Raw genomic sequence first — 23,050 nt, forward strand, 5'->3', positions numbered from 1 at the left:
TCCTCACAAAAAAAAAAAAAAAGAGAGAGAGAGAACATTCAAATTTTATTTCTACTGTTATATATTGGCTTAAAGTGTTGGAAGAAAAATTGATAATATGCTTTCATAAATGTATATGAAAAGACAATCAAAATATAATGGGAAAATCTATAATTTAAAGATCATTACTGTGTTGTTTATTTAATGAAAATTGGAAAGCAATCTAGATATTCACAAACAAGGAAAAAAGTAAATATATTATGGTGCATCTATGACATATTACTAGTATTAAACTATGTAATAGAATCATCAAGCTACTATGAAAATAGGAGTAACAAGGAAAAAAACTCTTCCCAACTTAGGGAGGCTTTTTTAGCATCAAAACTTGCAACATTGCCAAATACGTAGTTCTAGGCTATTACATGAACACTCTGAAAGGAGAACAGAAAATAAGAGGAAAAATAAATTTAAAAAGGAGAAGAAAGAAAACTGCTGATGCAAGAGCTAAACACGTTGGAGAAAAATGCGCAAGTTTAGCGTGCTTCTGAACTAGCAGTCTAACTGAACGGTAGTGTCTACACTGCTAGCAGGAGACTGTTTACAGACAGGTGTGTGCATATCTAAAGATCAGCACGCATTTACACACACACCAGCATACAAATATATCCACCCATCAACCCAACGTGTTTAACAATTTCACAGATACATTTTAAATAAAGTTTTCAAAAACCTCATCTTTTAGTACCAACCCTATTAGCTAAAATGTATATGTTGAGCCCTTAACTACCAGGTAAAAGAAAACCAATACATATAAATTTATAAGGCCTCCATTGAGATGGGTGAATGCCTGCAGGATGACCAACTAGAGACATATGTCTCTAATAATAAAGGCTTTTTAGTTAATGCTATATAGTCACAGTGGTCAGTTAACAACATTTAATTCAGAGGCAAAATGACAAGGATTCAATCAGTAGCTGTATAGAAACAAATTAATTGAAACTGATGAACAGGGCCAGCCCCGTGGCTTAGCGGTTAAGTGCGCGCGCTCCGCTGTTGGCGGCCGGGGTTCGGATCCCGGGTGCGTAGGACACACCGCTTCTCCGGCCATGCTGAGGCCGCGTCCCACATACAGCAACTAGAAGAATGTGCAACTATGACATACAACTATCTACTGGGGCTTTGGGGGAAAAAAAAAATAAAATTATAAAAAAAAAAAAAAAAGAAACTGATGAACAGAAGTTATTTCTCTGTGAGAAACATGAATAGCTAGTGCTATTTAATTTTTTGAAGTACTTGTTTTTTTATTAGAGATAGTATTCTTGAGTCTCAAATCCATGGAATCTTTCCTTAAAATTAATATTTTTTTCTCTATAACACGCTCATTGATTTTAGCTGTGTAATTAGGTCTTTAATAAATTAAATGCTAATTAGGTCAAATACAATGACTAAACACCAGCAATGATAACATTATTGTCCTATGGTATTGACTCATCACAACAAATTATTATGAAGTGTTAACTTTTTTACGTTTAGCATATCTAAATCTGCACAGTGATTTAAATGAAATGTGGAGAAATTTGAGCAAAAACTGTCTATGGTCATTCATTTTAGATTAAGCATGATTCGGCTACCATCTGGATGAAAACACAACACTATCTCTTCAGAAAGGAAATTAACTTGGACACACTGTATCTGTTTCTCTATTATTTTCTGACTTTTCATTTATCTGAAAACCTAGATGCAAGCAAGTATGCATTCTCTCACAAATGTAAGCCTGCAGTTATCAAATAAAAATCCTGTGTACACATGTTAACACATAATTTCTCATTGGAACAGAAGTTATTGAGTATGTTGTTGCTACTAATAATCCCTATGGCTTTGTGCCTGTCATTACCTTCAGGCTATCAGAATTTTATGAGCACAAACCAATAATAATGATATTTCCCTTTTGCTTTTTATCCACACCTCATTGCCTTACATTGATTTGCATAAGCAATTTCCACCCTGATAATTGGAGCCAAACATCTTGTTGTAGCTTACCTTATGAGAAAGGGCAGTTAAATACTAATCAAGAGAAATCCTTCTTTATTCAACCATATTTTAGATGATACTGAATTGCCCTCATTGGTTGAGCAAGAAGGTGACTCACTTTCTGATATGGATTTCAGGGTTTGAGTTTATATCAAGCTTAACAATGATCTTTCTTCATAATTTCAACTCCCTCGTGTTGACTCATGACAACATGAAGAACGGACCGCTAGGCTCAAATCATTAAAACAATACTGTTTTGTTTGAAAAGAAAAAGCAATAGTACTACATAACTACTTATTTTTTAATAGCTAATAAGCCAATCAATATTATATGAGGATTTCATAATTATAGTTTTATTCTTTTATTTCCAGAAAAAAATGTAACTAGGGAAATTAAAACAAGTGAAAATGAAATAAGAAAGGTCAAAGTCATGTAAAAAAAAATTCTATCTAAAAGAATTATTACCTGAATTACTTATTTTAAAAATAAGCCTATAATACTTATGTAGACTCAGGATGTGAACTATAGAAACTTAAAGTAAATTATAAAAGCAAGGTAAAAGAAGTAGATCCTAATTTATTGTTCATATGCATAAGCATTGCTACCTATGGGTGAAAATTAATGTATATGCACTTAATAACTCTAGGAAATGAAACAGGCAAGAATTGCTGAAAGATGCTATGGAATGGACAGTTTTTACTGAAGGAGGAAATGAAAGGAAGAATTTCTTCCTAGGAGCAGGGACGATTTCAGGGGGATATGTAAAATCACCAAGAACTTCTACAGAGAAAGGAAAAGAGGAGGGCAAAATTGCAGTATATTTCTCTTCCAGGTACCACATAGGAGAGGAAGGTCAATAACAACATGGGGCACCGAAGACAGTCCAAGAGAAAGAGAGGGTAGAAATGAGGCTGCACCGCATGTACTCCATCCCAGTGTCCTGCCAGTGAGGACTCTGCCTATGCTATGACAGAATACTGAGAATACCACATTCAGATAGTGTCCTATTACACAGACGTGGAGCCCCTCACTGATCTTGCTAGCTTCTGATTATAGGACGACCCGGGAAGGAATTTCGAGATTGTTTACACCACAGACAAAAATGAGGTGATACAGGTAAGGATTACATTATACATAAAAAGGGTCACTTGAGCCTGTACGCAAGAGGAAGTCAGTGGTCACTGCAGGCCTGCCTACTGCGTTTCCCACCGACTCCAAGTCCCTCTAGGTCGTGTGTCCTGCAGTGGTTTTCTTAGTCATCACTGCTCCCTGGAATCCTTGCTGGGAGAAAATCCTGGGCTGGGAAAACACATAAGCTTACTCTCCAGATGTCCTATGTATAGTTTATCTTAAATTAAAAGCAATTTAGGAAAATTGCTGCTTAGGCTTTTCTCCCTGCCTTTACCATATCCCAGGAGGCCTGGCCCACTTGGAGCTGAGGACAGTAGAATGAGGAGCAACAGTTGTGACTGTACAAACCAAAAGTTTGAAATTCTCAAGCTAATAAAAAAGCAAAACAATTATTCACAATAGTAAGTTCCCGAGTAATAACTTTAGAAATTAAAAAATTTGGACAAAAAAATAATTTTTACTGGTACTGATTCACCCTGACATAACTAAATCAGCTCATTCAAAGAGGAAACTGGGGATTACAGACCACAGACAACTGGACTATAGTTATGAAGTAAGTGAACCATGGTCGTTGATTGTTTGATTGTCCTAATTTCTCCCATTGTATATTCTTACAAAATTACTGAAATCAGTTTAAAATATTCTGCTGTAGCTACAGAAGTGTCATAAGGTCTTAATATAAATATCAAAGAAGATATAAATAAAAGAGTTCATATTTTTTAAATCTTCGTATGTTAATACGACAACCTACAAAAATAATGCAAATAATATTTGGTCAATAGAACGAGGAAATTTACAGATTAAGTGTCATACTGTCTATTAGCAATTCATCACCACTCCTGCTATGTTGTACACTCTTGTGCATTGTACGGGCTGGACTCTCCATTTCCTAGAATCTTTTGCTGGTTAGGTCCAAGTTTAAGTTCTGCATGAAAGGCTTGAGAAAAGGAGGGTCCTCATTGCTCAAGCAGCAGTCAAGAGGCACGTGCGCTTTGCCAGAGGGAGAGGTAAGGTACTACCAGTGGCTTCCAGGTATGTTGTAGGCAGCTGAGAATGTGGTATTAGTTCTTTGTGATACCTAAGTTTCTTGATTTCCTAAAGTCTAGCAGTGGCTTTCCTGACCTTTACTTCTCTAAACTTCCCAAACGTTTTGGAAAATTCATATATTCTATGTTAAATCCCTTTCTGTTTGAAATATCTAGAATGGTCTTGGTTTTAGTACTGTATTACATACCAGGAGAGATATGCTCCAGGGAACAGACGCTCAAAGATGGGAACCTACAGTTGTTTCCCTGTCTTGATTAGATTTAAATGAGGTAATATTATCGATAACGGGTAATAAGATCCTGGTAATCCATGGTTATCAGGGTCAAAACAGTTTCTTAAATTATCATCTATAGTTGTCTAAGTTGAGGAATAGGCTTTGGGAAACAAATGACTGTTTCAATAGAACATTCTGGTAGAATAGAGAATTACAGAGTCTGAGGAGAACGGGTATTTATGGCCAGGCTGGAGAGACGACAAGAAGGGGATAAGCTCGGTGTTGTAATTTCTCAGCAGCAGGTACGGGTGGGAGTCAGAGCTCTCCCACGGCTGTCCCAGAAGAGTCTCATGTCTCCTGTAGCCTTAGAATCAACATAACTGAAGAGCAGATTGCGGCTTGGAATTCTGGGTGGTAAAATTACAACTCAGCTCAATTACATGGCTTTATTAGGTCTCCAGTGAAAATTAGGTCTTGACTGAGAAAGTGTGAGACACTGACAACCGGAATGGGGACCCTGAAAGTCTAAATTCCACTGAGCCTCCCTTGGGATCAAAAGCAATTCTTCTTTGTCTCTGAAAAAGTTAGCTACCCCTCGTGTGAATCTCCGCTAATGAGGCTCATCAAGCGGGTGCCAGTTCTCCTCAAGACCCACCCCTAGTGCCCTTCAGAGCCAGCAGACCCAGGAGCAGAGTCGACTCTAGCTGATTTCAGGAACATAAGTAGAAATTCCGACCTTAGAAAAGACAGCATATACACTAAAAATCACCAAGAAATTTCAAAAAGTAAGTCCTTAGAAAATGACATCTAAGACAACTGCAGCTTAATCACAAACATGTGAAGTATCCAGAGCAAAATATGAAAGTGTAACAAAATGTTAAAGGTAACTAAAAAGCAAAAGAAATACAAGTTGATTTTTAATACTGGCAAAAAAAAAAAAAAATTACCAGCAAAAAAATCTCTGTGTCAAGAAACGCTGGTTGGTTTGACTACAGTTACAGTACCATATATGTTGAAAGCCAGATAGTCTTAATATTCAGATGATTAACTGAAGATTCAAGAACAGGGAGTAACTCACTTTTGCACATTTAGTTTACAAATTTTCCCATCATATTAAAACAACTGTCCCAAAATAAAGTATCAAACCCAAATTGTCTAACTGGTAAAATGCATTAAATAAATCTTAGATTCAGAGAATCAGAAAGGTGAAAAAAGTCTTGGAGAGTATTTAGTCCAACTCTTGCATTTTATAACTATAAAGTCAGAGGCCAAGAAAGGTTTAGTGACTTGTAGAAAGCCCACCATTAATTAGAAACAGAAATGAGATTTATTTCTCCCTACTTATTCCATTACCTCATGCTTCCCAAGACATGCCAGCTACTATTTTGAGAAATGGATTATGTAAAACAGTAGATATGTAGAGTCTGCAAAAATATAAACATTTCCATGTTTTAAAAATATATTACTTACAAGTGGCATACATAAGCCAACACAGGCTCAAGCTTGGTCTGCTTTAAATTTCACTTTCAATGTAACATGGAAATGAAAGCTGATTTATTACCGGCAGCCAGGACTCATTTCTTACGCACGTATATACTGTCTATTTACAAAACGAAGTTCTGAGGCAATTTATTTAAAAATTGTGGAAGACTGAACCATTTAAGCATCAGGCAAAATTCAATAAATAAGGGAATTAGAGAAAAAAAAAATCCAGAAGACCAGACCAAGGAAAGTTGTGATTATTCAGTATGAAACTGTTTACTAGAACTTCTCATAGCTGGTCGAATGGATATATGGTTATTAGAAACAAATTTTTTCTCTACAAGTCCCTAGGGTTCCTTCCTACTGAGGAATATAGGTGTGAATTGAAACTTAAAATATATTTTCCAATACAAAATATTATAAAAGGTAGAAAAATGCAGTTGAATCAATACTTAGATACTTTGTAAGTTAAATATGAACATGTGAACTGATCCAGGAACTCCCCAGAAACCTACTACCTACTAAACCTACTAACCTACTAAAAAATATTATATTTATCATTTATTTTATAGCTATTTATATTTGTTATATATTTATTATCATATATTTACTTATATTACATAATATATATTATATTTTATATATTTGTGGTTATATCTGTAAAAAATGTTTCCCTTGTTGCCAAGAGAGCTTGAGATGGGTCATAAGGATATAAAAACTATAAGAGAACACAAATTTTAGAAGAAACACCATTATAATATTGTTCCTGCATGGAACACGAGAGCTCAAGTCCGAGTACTAAAAAAAAAAAGAAAAAAGAAAGGAGAGAGAGAAGGAGGAGGTAAGAAAGGGAGGGAGGGAGAAAAATATATGAAAAACATACTATTTGCAATTTGGGATTGTCTGCACCTGTCAATCTAACGCTGGGTCTGTCTGCAAATGTAAACTTCTGTTTGTAACGTAGAAATGGCCATGGCTATGCAAAAACAATTACCAGATTTCCAGCAGAGGTAAGCACTGACAGTCCAGATCAGCTCTTTGGACAGCATGTAAACCAAGACTCCCCAGAGCCTTGTGGATGGGAAATATGTTAACATCAACTCTGTGACCACCCAGCACCATGACATGAAGTGTCTGTTCAGGAGGTCATTTCTAAAGTGTATCCCATACATCTTCATGCACAAGAGATGATAATTTATCACCTAGACATAGGGATCTACTGTAAACTAATCCAAACTGCTGATGATACACTAAATCAGTTTGAGTGATGAGCATAAATAAAGCTGCAAGCCAAGTACTGAAGGATACAGATCTATCTGATCAATGAGATGTCGCCAGGCAAATGAAATGCAATGTTGACAAACATAGAGTCCCTCAGTTGAAAATGAACCAAATCAAGTATCAGAACATTAAGGCACATGTTAATACAAGCTTCCAATGAAAGTTTAATATAATGGGAGTCAGAGGGTGCATTCTAACTCTTTCAGATAAAACTGAACAGATTGGGTCAGTAGAAAAGGATGTATTAAAAATTCAGGTATTTTGCATACCATAGAATGCATGGCAGGATAAAGAAAAATGTGGCAAAACAATAATCCTTTCCAAATAATACAACTATAGTTATTCAATCTGCCAAGCAAATCCATACACATAGATGAGGAAAAACAATAAAAATTGTATAAAGAAAATGATTTCACACCAACTGGCTTCCAGGAAATCAAATTCAATTTGTGTTGCCCTTATGAAAGCTTAGACATTTTCTGGAACTGTCATGCTACAACTTCAATAGGGAAAAACAAAGGAGTAGGGATAAGAAAGGACATTCCTCCAGACACTTGATATTCACAGAGGGCACTCCTTGAGAAAAAAGATTTTCCCAACTATGTGATCAGAATAGAGACTTGAGCACCCGGCAAATAAGTTCAATGGAATTCAGCTATTCTGAAGGTGTCCCTAATGGAAAGAGCTGATTAAAGTAAATTTCAACCCCTGCTGGAACAAATCTGTAAAAATATTTTCTAAGGGAAATTATTCTTCAAGAAATTCATATTTTTTCTTTGTTGTGTTAAGTATATGTAGCTTTGTCATAACGTATTTAACTCTTGCTTTGTATTTTATCTTTTAGTTTATTTTGGGTAAAGATAGAATTATACTACTAAAATATGACATGATCCCATACGTAGTTTATTTAAATTTCAAAATGAAAAGCTTACTAAGAACAGATAAGATTGATTGCTCTCTCTGTCTTAGCATAATTGTATTTCAGGTGAACATCAATTTACTTTAAAGGACACTTCTAAGTAGCAGAATGCATCATAAATAATTCATCAATCACAGCTGCTAGGAACATGATTTACTCCAACAGATTCAATGGAATAAAAACTCTATTTTTCTATATTTGTGTTTGCTTTAGAGAGCTTAAGAATTCTCTTTTCTAAGAATCCACTCTTAGATTCCATACTTCACACTCTAAATGCAGTATTATAAAACTGTTTATTTTTTCTCCCTTATTTAAAATGTTATATTTTCTAATTAAAAAAAAATTTAAATATCTTTGGAAGAAATAATTTATGTGTACCAACAGTAAAACAACAACAACATAAAAAACACATATCTGAAAAATAATATTAAGATTTTCTCAAATACATAATTCTAGCAAGGCTAACATAATTTGTTTTCACTTTATATAACTTTTAAATGGAAAAAAGGTAACTAGGCTTTCACAAAATCTTAAAAAGATTATTTAGAATCTTACACATTTGAAAATTACTTCCATTTAAAAATGTATATTAGGGCCGGCCCCGTGGCTTAGCGGTTAAGTGCGTGTGCTCCGCTACTGGCAGCCTGGGTTTGGATCCCGGGCCTGCACGGACGCACCGCTTCTCCGGCCATATGCTGAGGCCGCATCCCACATACAGCAACTAGAAGGATGTGCAGCTATGACATACAACTATCTACTGGGGCTTTGGGGGGAAAAAGAAAAGAGTTTAAAAAAAAAGAGTTAAAAATGTATATTAAATTTATTGTAAATTGTACAACAGTTTGAGTTGTATTGGTTGATAGCGTGTATGCTACCTATCACTTTCATTTGTCATATGGAATGACACTGCTTACCTTACTCATCTTAAAGTTTTCCATCAAATTCAGTAATTTTGTATTAGCAATTTCCCAAGCTGTGAAATATCTTTAAAATAAATATATTGACCAGGAAAAATGTAAGACAAAATAGAAAGCATTTCACTTACTTGCAAGCCCCTCTGAAATACTGAATGGCCCATAAAATTAGCCAGCATTCTAATCAAAGCAGCACCCTGTAGAAAAGAGTATTTAAAAAAGGAGAAAAGAAAAGAATTTCAACCAAGTAACATGATTTAAAATTATCCCATATAAATCAAAAATAGTCTACTTCTTTCATGCTATTTTATTCTCAAAAATAGTTAAGAAATAAGAGAATCATGAATACAATAATTCACTTACAGGTAACAATTGCGTTTTTTGTTTTGTGGATCTAAAAGTTATGTGGGTATAAAACCAACGACGTCAAAATAGAAGTCTTGGGGACAAACTATCTCAGGGCAATAACAAGCTGTAATTCAGGAGTAAGAAAAATGTTATTGACAAAGAGAATAAAACATGGTTCTTGTACCTACAAGTTCCTAATCTAGTAAGAGAGGGATACCCCTGTTAATAAATAATCACATTAAAATATTGCTTTGGAGTAACATAGCGACTTACTCTACTTGTGGCTCAAGCAAAAATAGTTTAGCTGCAGAAGTGGAAAGCAGGTACCAAGCAGTCAGACTGCTGGGGTTCAAATCCTGGCTCTACCACTTACTCACCATGCTTACCCAGGAAAATTATTTAACCTTCTCTGTTCCTCACTTTTTTTACTTGTAAAGTGTAGGCAGTAATAGTCCCAATTTAATATGGTTGTTCTGAAGCTTAAATGAATTAATATATGCAAGGAAGTTCAAACTAGGTCTGAGAAATAGTAACCATGATATGAGTGTTACCTATCAGTATTATATCAAGCTAATTATTTGTATTTCCTGTCTATTTCTTTCAGAGGCTAGATGTAGCCATATATCTATACACAGGTAAAACATATGTGATCAATACAAATGTTTAGAGTAACAGAAGAAAATACTAATTTAAGAGTCTACCTCACCTTGAGAACGATTATTATAATGTTGTAGAACAATATCAGTGCAAAAAGGTAGACATGTAATCAACATGAAACGTTCCAAGTAATGATGGTTAAGCCTGGATGATCACAGATTTGTATGTAAAATATAAAAAAGCCTTCAAGAAGTGTTTCAATCTGCATCAAATTGTTTTAACAATGAAGCAGTGGATTGCAAGCAGCAAAAGTTTAAATATAAATGTCAGCCTGGCTTTAGGGGGAAAAAAATCCCTTTATGACTACATATCCCACTTCATACTTGTTACAAATTCACACTCTCCAATAATGCATTTCTGAGCAGGTGTCTCTTTATTGTAAGAGAACCAGAAGAACCACACATAGACTCGTCCTGCCTGGGACTGGACTGTGGGGGCCAGTCCAGAAATGCAAGAACGAATTCCCATTGCTTGTTACTAGAATTGTTTCCTATAATTCTGAAATTTTAATGCAATAAAATTCTCAGGTTCCATGAATCACCATTAAAGAAATGTCTCAAAAAATTTCAATCATCACCAAAATTGCTTCCCAAATTGGTATTTTATTCACATCTCAACAAATGATGAGTTGGACAAGCCATAGAGTTTTATGCCTCTTCTGATACGTTTCCCTCCCACACCCTCTACTCTTCACTCTTTCTTTTGCTTCTTCCTTTTTATCTTCTGCACACTTGTATAAGTCCATAAAATATAAGCATTTATGATTCAATCTGGGGACCAGGTTAGAATTCCCTTTAGAACTTATCAGTTCTTATCTGCTCCTTGAATTTGCTTGACAAGCTCTCCTCCTATACATTGCCCAATCTAATCCACCCACCCCGAGGGTGGAAACTGTCAGTTCCACAGCAAAATTAACCCTTGCCACCTGGGGAGTGAGACTTAGAGTCTCAAGCCGTCAACTCAAACTTTCCTTCAGACCAGAATAGCCATCTTCAGATGATTTAAATGGTTCCCTCCTGGTAATGATGACTTGGTCTCTTGTCGGGCTGTAAAAACTATCAATTTAGCATGGTCTAATGGTAAGAGAGTCTTTTCTAATCATAAAGAATGTACTCCTTCTCTTGTCTGAGTTGAGCTCGAGCAAAGTGCTAACAGGAAATAAAACCCAGAAATATAATCAATATTTAAAAGCTATATAACATCACTGAACTCCCTATTATTATTATTATATTGTGTAATTTAATCAACTTTTAGAAAATACGTCTGTGTTGCCCACTTGAACATTTTAAATTCTCCAGAGTAGCATGTGATCTATATTTAATTAGCCTTTTCTTTCCAAAGCTAAATTTGAAAAATCCCCATTTCATGGAACTTCATGGACAGATGGGCTCTCCAACTGTCATCCTTCAGCCAACGCACACTAAGCACCTACTGTGTATGGGGTATAACAAAGATCACACTCCTTAATGCAGGCATAACTCACTATAAACCTTTTTATAAAAAGAAAACACTGAATCCCCTTTCATCATGTCTTTAAAACATTTTTTCCCACCAAGTGAATATTGTTTACAATATTGTAACTTATGTTCACTTGTGATTCAAAATTCCAGCCCCAATCGAACAAATGTATGTTAGGCAGCCTAAGTAGCTTTATGGGAAATAAACACACTATTTCTGCAAGATTTTTATAATTTTGAGACTTTCTCAAGAAAACTCCTCACTATATTTGCTATACTAAGGTTCAGGGAGATACTAGGATGGAAACTACTAACTGATTCTTTTTTAAGTTTCATAAAGAATATGCCACAAAAGCATGCTTATAAACCCATTCCTTATTTAGTAGTTTTTTTATTTTGAGTATGTTTTTTCATATAAGTTCCCAGCCAAAGTTTCTTTTATTGTACATTGTAATCATCTGCATGCATGTCAGTCTCAAAGACCGTAGACATCTCTAGAGAAATGACTATGTCCTTATGGCTTGGTACCCCCATTCCCTGTGCCTGGCTCAGAGGAGGTGCTCCTTTAATGTAATAACTGGATGACAGAGAAAGAGAAATTAGTTGCATGGATAGTAACCACTTTGTATTCTTGAAGACTACTCAGCCAGGATATAGTTTATTACTTTATTGGTGTACTTTAGTGATAAGTAATCAGTTTTGAAGAGAGGAAGATGTTCTCAACTAATTTATTCTTTTAACATACGCTTACTGAGTAAGGTTGTGTGCTCAGCATACTGGAGAATATAAATAGGAATGCCACAAGTCTCTATCCTCAAGGACCTCAAACCCTTCTAAGTGAGATGAGAAGATACAGCGTAGTATGAGATAAATGACAAAAGAAATAAAATAGTCTATTGTATTTCAGAAGAGGGAGAGGGTATTCTACCTGGAGAGACGAAGGACAAAGAGGATCTGAAAAAGCGGCACTTGTGTTGGACCTTGCAGGATGGACGGGCTTCCATGAGCCAAGGTAAGCAGAGAGCATGTGCATGGTATGGCAGGGACGGCCATGGTCATGCGGGTGTAAGGGTGAAAAGCACAGGTGTGCAAGGTGATACTGAAGGACAAGGGCATATAACCAGGAGATGGAAGATTCCATGGGACACGAGATTGAGGCCATTGTTAGAGAAGATTGAATACCAGGGCTGAGGAATTTGAACTTTGTTAGAGGATCAGCAAGGATTTTTGAAAGGTGGTTACAAGAGTCAGTACTTTATCGATGATACTCGAAGAAGGAAGTAAAATACCCAGAAGCAAATGGTAGCAGTGAGGATAAAAACAGAGACAGGTTTAAGGAATAGAACAAAGATCATCTTAAATCTTAGAGCCTCAGTGACTAGAAGATAATATTAGCAGATATGTAGAATTTAAAAGACAGTGTTAGTTAGGTGAATATGGTAACATCCATTTGAAACATGTGGAGTTTGAGGAACAGGTAGGGAACCTGAGGAACAGAAGGCAAATGTGACCACAGGAATAAAATTCAGTGGAAGGTGATGAATAAAGACATAAATTGGGATATGTGGTGGGTGAGATTGCCAAGAGAAAAGTGCTGAAAGTTTAGTGAAGGAGATAGAAAACAGAATCTTAGAATCTATCTACAGATTCTGTATGACCTACACTCGAACACCCATAATAGCCACTGAATAAATATCTGTTGAGAAAATCAATAAAGAAATGAAATTAAGAGCAAAGGATGACACGTGATAAAAAATAGCAGGAGGACTGCGTACAAGTAGTGTCATAGAAGACATGTTTTAAGAATAAGTGCTTCAGATTTCAAGGAAAAAAACAGCTAAGAAAAGGCCACATTTAAGAGAGAGCTATTTAAATAGACTTGGTATGAAAGCCAGATTGAGAAACAATGGAAACAGAAGGAAGGAAAGAAAAAGCAATAAGCATGTTCACATGAGATTTATTTGTGTTTTTCTTATTAAGAAGATGAGAGAAAATTCTCTGCAAAGGAAAACATGATCTAGTAGGGAGAGAGACTGGAGACACAGCAGATGGAGAGACAGCTGCTGGAGCAATGATCTAGCCTAGCTGGATAACAAGAGAACCAAGGGTAGCCTTGGAAAAGAACAAAGACAGCCTTCCTCAGAGACAGGCCTCAGGGAGAAAAGAGAAGACAAGATAAATAAGACATTTTTCAGTATAAAACACAGAGGCTGAGGAAATAGACTGTAAGCTTCACTGAGGTAGAGACTTGGTCTGTCTGACTCACTGCTATAGACTCATTGCAAAAAACAGTTCCTGGCACATTTGGTGGGTTCTCAATAAACACTGAATGATGGATGGCCTGTCACTTCTCAATAATGTAGACGTGTTCCCAAGATTATGTGAATTGGAAAGAGTAGAACTAGGTTTAAAGTAACGTCAGTGACAAGGTAACAGGGAGTCAATAATGTGAAAATGTGCAGAAAAGTCATAAGTCCTTGTTATTAGTCCTAGTTAAATAATAATCTACCTGCCATTCCTTAAGCAACTACTATATGCCATATTCACAATATTGTAAGGAAAATATTGCAATCTTTATTTGTCATATTAGAAAATTGAAGTTTGAAAGGTTGTGTAACTTGCCCAAATTAACACAGGTAGTAAGTAATGAAGCCAGGATTAGAAATCTGCTTATATCCTACTCCAAAATCAAAATCAGTAATCTCAACCAATTAAGATTACTTTCTTGTGGATCTCAAATCAAAATAGTTACATGATACTCTCCAGAAACACTGGGAATAGCAAGAACTTAGAAAAAGAAAGGAAATTCTCAGAGTTATTTAGAGCTTGGAATCAGTTGATGTTCCCAGAAGAGGATGAAGGGAAACCTAATTCAATGAGACATAGTTGAAATGCTGATCAACACACCCAGGATTGGAGATGGAATAGAATACATACATTGGCTAGTATAATAGAAAATGTTGATGGACTAGAAGATATAAAGCTAGTTTAGGGCAGATTTCAGTAAGAACAAAGGGCTAGCAAAGTTGAAAATAGTGATATTTGTATCGGATGCTGTGCGTGGATGTGGCAGCTGTGAAATTGCACTGCTCAGATTTCCCACTGTTGCCCTTCTGCATTCGTCACCATGAAGGCTGCACTTTCCTCCACTGAGTCCCAGCCAAAGACTGAGCACGACAGTGGAACTAAGGTGGTCCCATTCCAGCGAGACAGGGGACTCCTCTAATGGGAAACTCTGACTCGAGGACTCTCATTGGCCTGGATGAATGTTTCTTGTAATTAGGCTGCAGTGGTCGGAAACTTTCCCTACCCAGTGCTTCTTCCTTCCCGCTCTCCTTGCACAGGGTGTGAACTGCAGTGTGGTCTCACGGCAGCTCTCCCTACCTTCTCCCGCTCCTTTCCCAAATAAGTATCTCACACATCACAGTGTCTTCTTCCTAGAAGATCTGACCCAGTAGGGCAACTTTAAATGCTGAGGTCCAAACAAATATAAACTATTGGCTGATAGGTCACTGGAATAAGTTGGTAACGAGTATACTGGCACAATAAGTAGTACATACACGGAAACAGGATCTTTTCCTTCTTATTCCTCTCAAGGAAGAAGGTAGGAGCTCTTCTCAGGGTAGGAGCAGGTAAGGAATAACGTATCGTTATATTCATTTTACATATGGGAGAGACTGAGGCTAAGGGGTAAGGGGTAAGGCAAAAGGTAATCTGCCCAAAGTTACCGGGGCGTAGTAGTTACTGGAACTTGCCTCCAGACCTGCTTTCATCCATTCAGTTGCTGAGATCTTTGATCTGCACAGAAACCTATGAGGTAAGACTTCCTTGTTACTTTCTAAGCTACTGAAAGGATTAGTTTATTGATTCTAAATCAAAGTACTTTTATTTATTTTTTTTTTAATTTTTTGTTTATTGCAGTAACATTGGTTTATAACATTGTAAAAATTTCAGGTGTACATCATTGTACTTCTATTTCTGCATGGACTACATCATGTTCACCACCAAAATACTAATTACAACCCATCACCACACACATGTACCGAATTATCCCTTTCACCCTCCTCCCTCCCCCCTTCCCCTCTGGTAACCACCAATCCAATCTCTGTCCCTAAGTGTTTGTTTATTGTTGTTATTATCTACTACTTAATGAAGGAAATCATATGGTATTTGACCTTCTCCCTCTGACTTATTTCACTTTGCATCAAAGTACTTTTAAAATGCAAATTTCTAAATGATGTCTCTGCATTAAATATGGACATGTGTGGGGATTATATGATGTTCTAACATGATTTGTTACTGAAGAAGGGACTTTGGTCTGGAGCAAAAGCATATCTGAAGTCCTCCATGGTTTTTCAAAAACATGTTTTTTTCTTTATTTTTTATAGTATTATGATAGCTATATTTAAGACCGGAGGAAGAGGAAAACAAAGAAATAAAATATGTAATCCTGAATATCACTCACTCACAATTTGATTACCAAAAAGAAAGGTTGAGAGATAGAGAGAGTAGAAGAGGAGGAAAAAAAGGACAAAAAGGGAAAGACAGTTAACTTGACATAAGAAAGCAGAATGAATGCCCCATTGCCCCAGTCACCCATGCCTGGAACCTTGGAATCCTGTGATTTATTACTTTCTGAGGCCAAGCCTCTGTCACTGCACAACTGAATTATTTCACAGCCTCCCAGTAACAACCCCAGAGGCATTCTCACCTTCACTGGTCCATCCTATGGACCACATCAGACTAATAATAATTACTTCTGGAGAAGCATAACATCTGTTACAAGTCCTAGCTCTGTCATCTACTAGATGTAAGAATGTAGCATGCTAGCTGAGCTCCCTAAGTATCCACTACTAGACTATAACAGTAACAACAACAGTGACTACTACTGATGATTATGATGATGACAATGATAATAAAAATAATACTTACCTCAAGATTTTTCTGAGGATTTATTTAAATTATTCATATAAAGCACTTGGGACAGTGTTAGGCATATAAGACGCTTCAACAAGAGTATGTAATTATTTTCATCATCTTGTCATCATCATTTTTCTGTTAGCTCCCTGCCCCCAAAACATTTTACTTTAAAAAAAAATTTCCTTGTCCATACTACCTAAAGCAATCTACAGATTCAGTGCAATCCCAATCAGAATCCCAATGACATTCTTCATGGAAACAGAATGAAGAATCTTAAAATTTATATGGAACAAAAAAAAGACCCCAAAAAGCCAAAGCAACCATGACGAAAAAGAACAAAGTTGGAGGTATCACACTCCCTGAATTCAAAATATACTACAAAGCTATAGAAATCAAAAAAGCATGGTACTGGTGAAAAACAGACACACCGATCAACAGAACAAAATATAGAGCCCAGAAATAAACCCACACATCTATAGACAGCTAATTTTCACCAAGGGAGTCAAGAACATAAAATAGAGAAAGAAAAGTCTCTTCAATAAACTATGTTGGGAAAACTGGATAGCCAAATGCAAAAGAATGAGAGTAGACCATTATCTTACACCATACACAAAAATTAACTCAAAATGGATTAAAGACTTGAATGTGAGACCTGAAAACATAAAAATCCTAGAAGAGAACATAGGCAGTATGCTCTGACATTGGTCTTAGTAGTATCTTTTTGCACACCATGTCTATTCAGGCAAGAGACAAAAGAAAAAATAAATAAATGGGACTACATCAGACTAAAAAGCTTCTGTACAGCAAAAGAAACCATCAAGTAAAATGAAAAGACAACCCACCAACTGGGAGAAAATATTTGTAAATAATATATCCGACAAGGGGTTAACTTCCAAAATATATAAAGAACTCATACAGCTAAACAACAACAAAAAAATGAACAATCCAATCAAAAAATGGGCAAACAATATGAACAGACATTTTTCCAAAGAAGATATACAGATGGCCAACAAGCACATGAAAAGATGTTCAACACCACTAATTATTACTGAAATGCAAATCAAAACTACAATGAGAGGGCCGGCCCCGTGGCTTAGCGGTTAAGTGTGCGTGCTCCGCTACTGGCGGCCTGGGTTCGGATCCCGGGCGCGCACCAATGCACCGCTTCTCTGGCCATGCTGAGGCCATGTCCCACATACAGCAACCAGAAGGATGTGCAACTATGACGTACAACCATCTACTGGGGCTTTGGGGAAAAAAACGGAGGAAGATTGGCAATAGATGTTAGCTCAAAGCCAGTCTTCCTCAGCAAAAAGAGGAGGATTAGCATGGATGTTAGCTCAGGGCTGATCTTCCTCACAAAAAAAAAAAAAAAAACTACAATGAGATATCACCTCACACCCCTGAGAACGGCTCTAATTAACAAGACAAGAAATAACAAATGCTGGAGAGGATGTGGAGAAAAGGGACCCCTCATACACTGCTGGTGGGAATGCAAACTGGTGTAGCCACTATGGAAAAAAGTATGAAGATTCCTCAAAAAATTAAAAACAGAAATACCATAAGATCCAGCTATTCCACTACTGAGTATTTATCCAAAGGAGATGAAATCAATAATTCAAAAAGATATACACACCCATATGTTTACTGTAGCATTATTCACAATAGCCAAGACGTGGAAGCAACCCAAGTGCCCATCAACAAATGAAGGGATAAAGAAGATGTGGTATATATACACAATGGAATACTACTCAGCCATAAAAAAAGATAAAATCGTGCCATTTGTGACAACAGGGATGGTCCTTAAGGGTATTCTGCTAAGCAAAATAAGTCAGAGAAAGACAAACAGCATATGCTTTCACGCATTTGTGGAGGATAAACAAACACATAGATAAGGAGAACAGATTGGTGCTTACCTGTGGGGAAGGGAGGTGAGGGGAAGCAAAAGGGGTAAAGGGGGACATATGTATGGTGATGGATAAAAACTATACTATCGATAACGAACACGATGCAGTCTATACAGAAACTGAGATATAATAATGCATACATGAAATTTACACAATGTTATAAGCCAATATGACTTCAATAAAATAATTTTTTTAAAAATTTCCTGTGGTAGTAAATCAAGGCCGTACACAATGAAACTCACCATTACCTACCAACGCTTTTCCCATATGACCAAATAATCAGCCTCTACTCTAGTTAAGCTGATTTCATTATCCCATGAGCATACCCTATACCCTCATGTTTTACTAATAGTATTAACTTCAGTTGCAATGATATTTCTTTTCAGTCTTATATTCGAAGCCCTATATATTATTCAAACGCACAGGGAAAGTCCATCCTATAATAAGAAATTTCCCACAATTATATCTGCCCTCAATACTCTTCTCTCCTCTACAGTCATAAATCCTTTAAGGCTTAAACTACACGATTTATCAAATTATTTTACATCACTCACTAATTGTTTCATATGACTGTTTCTTCTTCCCACAGTAAATGTAGGTCATATCATTTAGACTTACTGTTGGCACACCTGTTAGTTGTCAACGCCATACCTTTTCCAATGCCAGTGAAAGATGGTCCTAGCTGAGAGAAGTATCCACCAACCACTTGCTAGTTTCAATCAGCAATCCAACCTATGAGCTCCCAGCCAACACAAGGTACTCAGTCTTCCCTATTATGAAATTCACCTCTCCTGGGGGCCTTTCGTTCTTTGGTATTCTCAGGCAATGGTATTCAAACAGAATAATCTATATTTAAGTCAACAGGAAACCAAAAAAGAACACCACAGATCCAGGAACAAGAAAACAAGGATCTTTCAATAGTGTCAGACAAAGCACTTACACAAAACAACTCAATTAAAGAAATCTGAACCATAACAATACTGTAAACTCAAATGAATGTTCATGGAAGGATAAAATTTAAGAGCAGAAATTAACAAAACAGAAAATAAAGAAATGGTTGAGAAGATGAAAAATAAAACATATCAGATCTATAAAAAGACTAATAGAATAGGAAAGTTCTGGGAAAAAAACTGATTAAGAAAAAATAACTAAAATGGACAATATTAGAAATAAAATGGAACATATAACTACTGAAAAAGTTAAAGAATTAAAAATAGTAAGAGAATACTATAAGAACTTACGCTAATAAAGGGAAACTCACATAAAAAGAGGAATTTTTTATAAAACTTTAAGTTGTCAGAAATGACCAAACAAGTAAAAACAATAATCAGTGGTAAAAAAATAAAATAAAATAGAAACCACACATACACACACGAAATACATGGCAGACAGTTTTATAGGCAAGTAAACTTTTAAGGAAACTTTGTCAAATGTTATCCTCGTCTTACACAAATCACTATAGGAAAACAGAAAAAGAATGAAAGCTCTCTAGCTCTCTTTATGATGTTTGTGTAACTGATATGCAAACTGACAAGCTACATTATAGTCTAACATCCTTTACGATCATGTATGGAAATACATATACGAGTTTCTGGGATAAATTCCACTTACATATTATATATAATAATAGAAATTCAACTTAGTCAATACAAGTTATACATATTCTATAATACAATAAATATGTGTATATATAATGCATGTTATATGGAGGAAGAGAGGCACTTTAAAAATAGAGTTTATATGAACAAAAGTAGAGTTTATTCCAGAAATTCAATAATGGTTTAATAACAAAAATTCTATGAACGCAATTCATCACATTAACAGACTAAAAGAGACAAACCTTTTAATGATCTCAATATCTGTGGAAAAAACCATTTGCTCTGACTTTGCATTCATTCAAAATAATATATCTTAGTGAACTAGGAGGAGAAGGGAATTCAATAACATGGTATAATGGCCATCTTCTAAAAATATACTGAATGGTGAAACATTACACACATCGTCATTAAAGATGGGAATAAGATAAGAATGCCCCCTATTAATATTTATATTCAAAAGTACAATAAAATAAATGAACAAGCAACAGAATTATGAAGCAAAAGATAGAAATGAAGCAATTAGCTTCATTTAGAGATGATACAAAAGTCCTTACAGAAATCCAAAAGAAGCTATAGAACTAATCTATAAAATCAATAAAAGAGTGCAGCAAGGTTGCCTTACACAGATCAATACATAAAAATCAAGAATGTTGATATAAATCAATAAAAGCTAATTTAAACAATTAATTTATAGTCTTATTCTCAAGAGCAAAAATACAAACAAATATTACAAAACCAAAAATTATAGGGAGAAAATAAAAGTTGTTCAGAGTTTTCATGGAGAAAATTACATAACTTAATAAAGACACAGGACCTAAAAGTGAAGAATTATAACCCTTATAAAGCTAGAAAGAGCTGTTGTTGTAAAAATGTCAAATATTCCAAAATTAACCAAAAAAATCTTCAAAAGATTTTTTTCCAGAAACTGTCTTCATGTGAAAAAGTCATATGGATTGACAAATAGTTAACAAGAGCAATTTTGAAAGAAAACAAGACAGGGAGAATCATCACAGTTGATATCAAACCTAGAAAGCTACAGTGATTAGACCCGAGACTGAAATGTTGAAGCAGGAGACACACAGCGACCAGGGCGCAGAATACGGAAGTGCAGCTGCACCAGCAATGACACTGGGGATAGCTGACAGAGACGGCAGTACAAAAGAGTAGGACTAGGACAGGGAATTCAATAAACAGCGCTGAGAAGATTGCTTATCTAAACAAAAAGGAATTTACATTTACATCACAACACAAGAAAGACACGACAAGAAATAATATCCAAATGGATTAAAGAATTTAATATAAAATGCAAAACTTTAAAAATATTAGGAAAGACTGTCACAGCATATCTTTAAGAGTTTGTAGTAAAGAAGGATACTTAAAACATAAAGCTTGAAGCATACAAGAGAAAATGGACAAATAGACCACATCTGAGTTAAAAACATCTGTATGATAAAGGACATCGTAAATTAAAAGATAAATTATAGTCATATTAGCAACCAAAGATTAGTATCCAGAATATCAAAAAAACACATTTTATATAAGACAATTAGGGAAGATTTCTCTAATAAATTGACATTTGAGCAGAGACATGAATCAAATGAAGAAGCAAGCTATGCTGACAACTGGGGAAGAGCATTCCAGGCAGAGAGAACAAACATAGTTGAAGTTTGAAATCTAGAAATAAGGAGGCATTGGGGCTAGAAGCCTAGCAGCCCCAGGCTCCCACAAGGAGCAAGTATCGATTAAAAAATAATAATTATATTAGATATATTATATTAGATATATATTGAATATATCTATATATAGATATATTATATTAGATATATTATAGATATATAATATAACAATATAGTTATAAATATATCTGAAAAATGGGTTCTGGGGTGTTTCAACAGTTAGAGGTTGAGAAAAGCAACTGAGTTCATCAAAAAAAGATGTTTTGAGGGGAGAATGATCATCACCATAAAATGTGCTCGAGAAACTAAGTCAACTCAGTTGAAGACTAATTGGGTTTTGCAATGTGGAGTTAATTTTTAAGCCACAAGAAAGATTTGGTCAAGTGGTAAGAATGGAAGTATAATTACAGTGGTTTTAAAAGAGAAGAGGAATAAAGGAATAGGGGTTTTGCATTAAAAGAGTGCAAAGACGTAAAGCAATAGTCCGGGGAGATGTAAGTCAAGGGAGTTTTATTAGGAATAAAATATAACATTTCATGCAGATAAGAGTAACTTAGTAGAGAAGGAAAATATGATGATTCAGGAGAAGAGACAGGTCTGCAAAGGCAATCTCCTGGAGCAGGCAAGAGAGGACGGGACCCAGGACACACCGGAGGCGTTGTCCTAGACTGAAGCACAGACAGTCGTCCACTGTAGCAAAGAGCGAGGGAAGCAACCTGCACAGGAATCGACAGGTGGGAGGTAGAGGTGCGGAGGAAGGACAACATTGATTTTCTTCTTTCTCGCTGAAATAAATGCAGAGTCATCAGATGAGTGTGAGGAGGGCTAAAGGAGTGTGACACTAAGAAAAAAGGAGAAAGTATTAGCTGTCTGAAAGAAGGGTGAATTGACTTGAGAAATGTAGCTGCAAGGACTCAACAATTACCCAGTAATTTCTCCAGCAGGTGTGTATACACAGTGTGAAACACTTGCCCAGGAACCCAAGGACACATGTAGAAAGATGCCATTTGCAACATTGTTTCTCATTTCTAATTCTAATTTCAATAGATTCTAACGGACAAAAATTGCAAACAAATTTGCATTTATGAATGGGGTTGTGGGGGCGGGGGGATGGATTTATAAATTGTGCTTTATTCACATTGTATAGCAGTGAAGATAAATGGCATGGATGTCTGAGTATAAAAATATGGATGAGATAAAGTTATGTCTGTTTAATGGTTACGTCTGGGAAGAAAGGGAGGGACATGATAATGATAACATGATAATATTTGTTAAATTTAGGTCTTGAGTACACGCATATCTGTTAGTATTCTCTGTACATTTCAAAAATTTCTTGATGTTTTCATCTAAAAATAGAGGTCTTTGTGAAAACTACTAACCTAAAACACCCTATAATTAATTTCATTTAGTTCAGTCTCCCATGTTTTATATAAACTTTGTATTCCTCTTGTCTTAATCTTAGTGGTGGGAAATCTCTTATTCCATAATC

The 23,050-nt window shown here is 35.7% G+C and overlaps 1 protein-coding gene across 1 annotated transcript in view; it reads right to left on the bottom strand.

Moving 5' to 3' along the window:
- The window catches only part of TRHDE (thyrotropin releasing hormone degrading enzyme), a 345,581-nt gene that overhangs the window by 90,107 nt on the left and 232,424 nt on the right, over positions 1 to 23,050 (bottom strand). The window contains exon 7 of the mRNA XM_004417871.3: positions 9,130 to 9,195. Coding sequence (XP_004417928.2) covers positions 9,130 to 9,195 — 66 coding nt within the window. The remainder of the gene's footprint in view (positions 1 to 9,129; positions 9,196 to 23,050) is intronic.

The sequence above is a fragment of the Ceratotherium simum genome, chromosome 25, assembly GCF_057802395.1.
Source record: "Ceratotherium simum simum isolate JZ-2026a chromosome 25, ASM5780239v1, whole genome shotgun sequence".
NCBI classification, from domain to species: domain Eukaryota; kingdom Metazoa; phylum Chordata; class Mammalia; order Perissodactyla; family Rhinocerotidae; genus Ceratotherium; species Ceratotherium simum.